Source organism: Austrofundulus limnaeus, unplaced genomic scaffold, assembly GCF_001266775.1.
Source record: "Austrofundulus limnaeus strain Quisiro unplaced genomic scaffold, Austrofundulus_limnaeus-1.0 Scaffold97, whole genome shotgun sequence".
In the NCBI taxonomy this organism is placed as follows: domain Eukaryota; kingdom Metazoa; phylum Chordata; class Actinopteri; order Cyprinodontiformes; family Rivulidae; genus Austrofundulus; species Austrofundulus limnaeus.
The window spans coordinates 1,791,999-1,794,921 of NW_013952499.1; the positions used below are offsets into that span (position 1 = coordinate 1,791,999).

The 2,923-nt window shown below is 42.8% G+C and overlaps 1 protein-coding gene across 2 annotated transcripts in view; it reads left to right on the forward strand.

The window, feature by feature from the left end:
• sema4ab (sema domain, immunoglobulin domain (Ig), transmembrane domain (TM) and short cytoplasmic domain, (semaphorin) 4Ab) overlaps positions 1 to 1,723 on the forward strand; it is a 33,838-nt gene extending 32,115 nt beyond the window's left edge. Inside the window, exon 15 of one of the 2 annotated variants that reach the window (XM_014013070.1) lies at positions 20 to 1,723. In XM_014013070.1, coding sequence (XP_013868524.1) covers positions 20 to 831 — 812 coding nt within the window. In that variant the 3' untranslated portion in view covers positions 832 to 1,723. The remainder of the gene's footprint in view (positions 1 to 19) is intronic. The other variant, XM_014013071.1, reaches the window with a different exon arrangement.
• Positions 1,724 to 2,923: the final 1,200 nt, after the last annotated feature.

Genomic DNA, 2,923 nt, shown 5'->3' on the forward strand with positions numbered 1-2,923 from the left:
CCTGTAACCTGTATGTTAGCCCCGTGTCCTGCAGGGGAGCTGGTGTCAGTGTCTCTGAATGAGGTGGTGCGGCTGCAGTGTCCGGCAGCGTCGCAGCTGTCCCAGCAGCAGTGGGAGCGTCCCAACAGCCGGCTGTCCTCAGACCTATACTTGGAGCTGGAGGATGGGAGTCTGAGCTTCGTGGCCACTCCGGCCACACTGGGCCACTACCTGTGCCTGTCCACAGAGAATGGCTACCGACAGATCATAGCCATCTATCATGTGAAGCAGAAGAGCAGCCCCATGACTCAGAGCCCCACCGGCCACACACGGACCACACACACCACTCAGACTGCAGCCAGCTCTGGACCTCACACCTCTGTACGGAGCTGGCCTAAAACAACAGAATGGAGACGAACAGACACTAAGCTGTCTGTTACAAACACTCAGGTCACCACCCGACAGCTGGGCACAAACCTGACTCTGTGGACGGAGTCCGAACTGAGAGAAGCTGTGTTCCCTGCTGAGGAGTCCCTGCTGTCCCCCCGGTGTCCCCACTACCTGAAGGAGCTGGTGGTTGTGTCCATTCTGCTGGTCCTCTGCCTCAGTCTGCTGATCACCATGAGTCTGTGTGTCCTCAGACAGCGCTACCAGAGGAAAACATCCCCCCAGGCAGGACCTCTGCCTAGAGACTCTAACAGGGAGACCCCTGAGGAGGAGGAGGCTCTGAATGGAAATGAGGTTTTTAACAAACACAGTGGTTCTCCTTTGCATGGTGGACAGTCCAGCAGTCTGGTTTGTAATGGAACACTTACAGACTCAAGACAGCATTTGCCAAACACTCCTATCTGAGCACCAGCTGATTTTTAACTCTACAGATGGAGAGGACAACAGTCCCGGTACCAGTGTCACCTTCAGGACTGTTGGTCAGTGATGGGTGGAAGAAGGGACTGGTTTGGGTTACTGATAGTGAGACATAAACACTGGGAGCTCTGTGATTCTGAGTGAGCCTAAGAGACAAACATGTCTTCTTCTACTGCATCAGTGTCCACATGTGACACATCAGAAACATCTTCAGATGTTCTGAATGTTCTGGAGTTTGTCACATTCTAGAGTCTGAGTGCATCCAGCACATCTTGTTCTTTATGTAGAACAGATTTTCAAAGGTTGGTGGGGGGGTGTTATCTATTTTCCAGGCACATAAAGTCTATACCACAATCAACTTCAGTAAAATTGTCTACGTCCACACTGCAGGTTAATCCTCAATTCTGATGTTTTGCAAAAATGTAACTCGCTGTAACATGGATACTTGTTAGCATGTTGATTATTGCGAAGTTGTTGTTCAGTCAGATTGGATTAAATAACTATCTGACATGTTTAGTTCAGTGTTTATCTCTGAACCTGCCTCCAGGTTAGAACCTGCTCCGGTGCAGCATTTTATTTTTGGAACAAAGCAAAGCGCTAAAAGTAAAGTACGGATGGAGGAACTTCAGCATGGACATGGTCTGTGTCGTTACTTTTCTATATTTCTCCGTCATCCAGGACATGAAAAATTAAAAGAACAAATACTTCTGTTCTGTAGCTGAAGACAAGATTTAAACTGCACAACTCGAGGTTAGTATCATTATTATATGGATGGATCCTTCACCCCATCCTCCCAGATGTAACGCAGATGAAATGTGACATGAGCGTTCTGTCTGCAGTCGCTTTGAAAAGCATCTGATTTGTGTCTGATTCAGTACCACATACTGAAAAGGACTGGGTTGGATTTGAAAAAAAAAATCAAAATTTTCTTGTTCAGACTATCGTGAAAATAATTAATTTGGGTGACATTAGCCTGCAGTGTGAATGTATGTTTCAGTTGTTTTGAAAAAGCTGTTTATATCAAAAATAAATTAGACTTTGCATCAGTCTATCTAAATGCCTTGAACTTGGCCTCTGTCTCTTTAAGAACATCCTACCGTTTCTAACACTCCCACTTCAGCATATCTTCAGCTGTAGACTTTGGGTAATAGGCTGTGTACTCTGCCCCATTTTAAAGGGTAGAGTACCTCTGCAACTAGAGGTATAATCATCAGATTTTGACATAGTTTGTTTTCTTCAAATGTTGCAGAATCGTATATGTGGCTGCGAAGCTAACATATAAAATTTTCCCCCACATGAAGCCATGACAAGGTCCTATCAAATAAAATTCAAGTTGATCCAACCAAGAGAAGCTGTTGGTAAGAGGGGAGTAGTCACACCAGGTTTGTATTTATTTGAGAAAACAGAAATGTGCCTTGACTGCATTTTAGTTTTTTTTTTTTTTTTTTTGAACTGCAGTTCCCTTCTGATTTCATCTTTATCACTGAACAATTTGACCAAGTGTTCAAATGACGCTGTGTGTCACTCTGTATTTTTACCTGCTCCTCAATAAAACCAGATTCCAACTCACAGGGTCTCTTTACTACTCTTCCCTCACAAATGTAGGTAGAGGACCAGAGTCCACATGCTGAAGCTTGGATTCAGTACTATATTCTTTAGGGGCTAGAGATGTTTGTAAAGCTCAAAATTTGAACAAATTTGAAGGATCGATGTAATTCAGTACAAGGAATAAGACTGGAATAATCTGGAAAATTATTATAAAAATGCTGGCTCAATAAATTTGTTTGAGAGAATGATAAAAGTTTGTTAATGAAATATTAATTTGAATGTATGTTTATAAGACCTGTTGTTTGGGAAGGAGATAAAGGTTTTTTTACGTTATTTGAAGATTATTGTTTGAATTTTTAAATAAAAACAGCAGGTAAAATAAGTATTGAACACGTCACCATTTTTCTCAGTAAATATATTACTAGAGGTGCTAATGACATGAAATTTTCACCAGATGTTGGTAACAACCCGGGGTGTCCCGATACCAGTTTTTTCAAGACTGAGTACAAGTACGAGTACTTCAGTTTAGGTA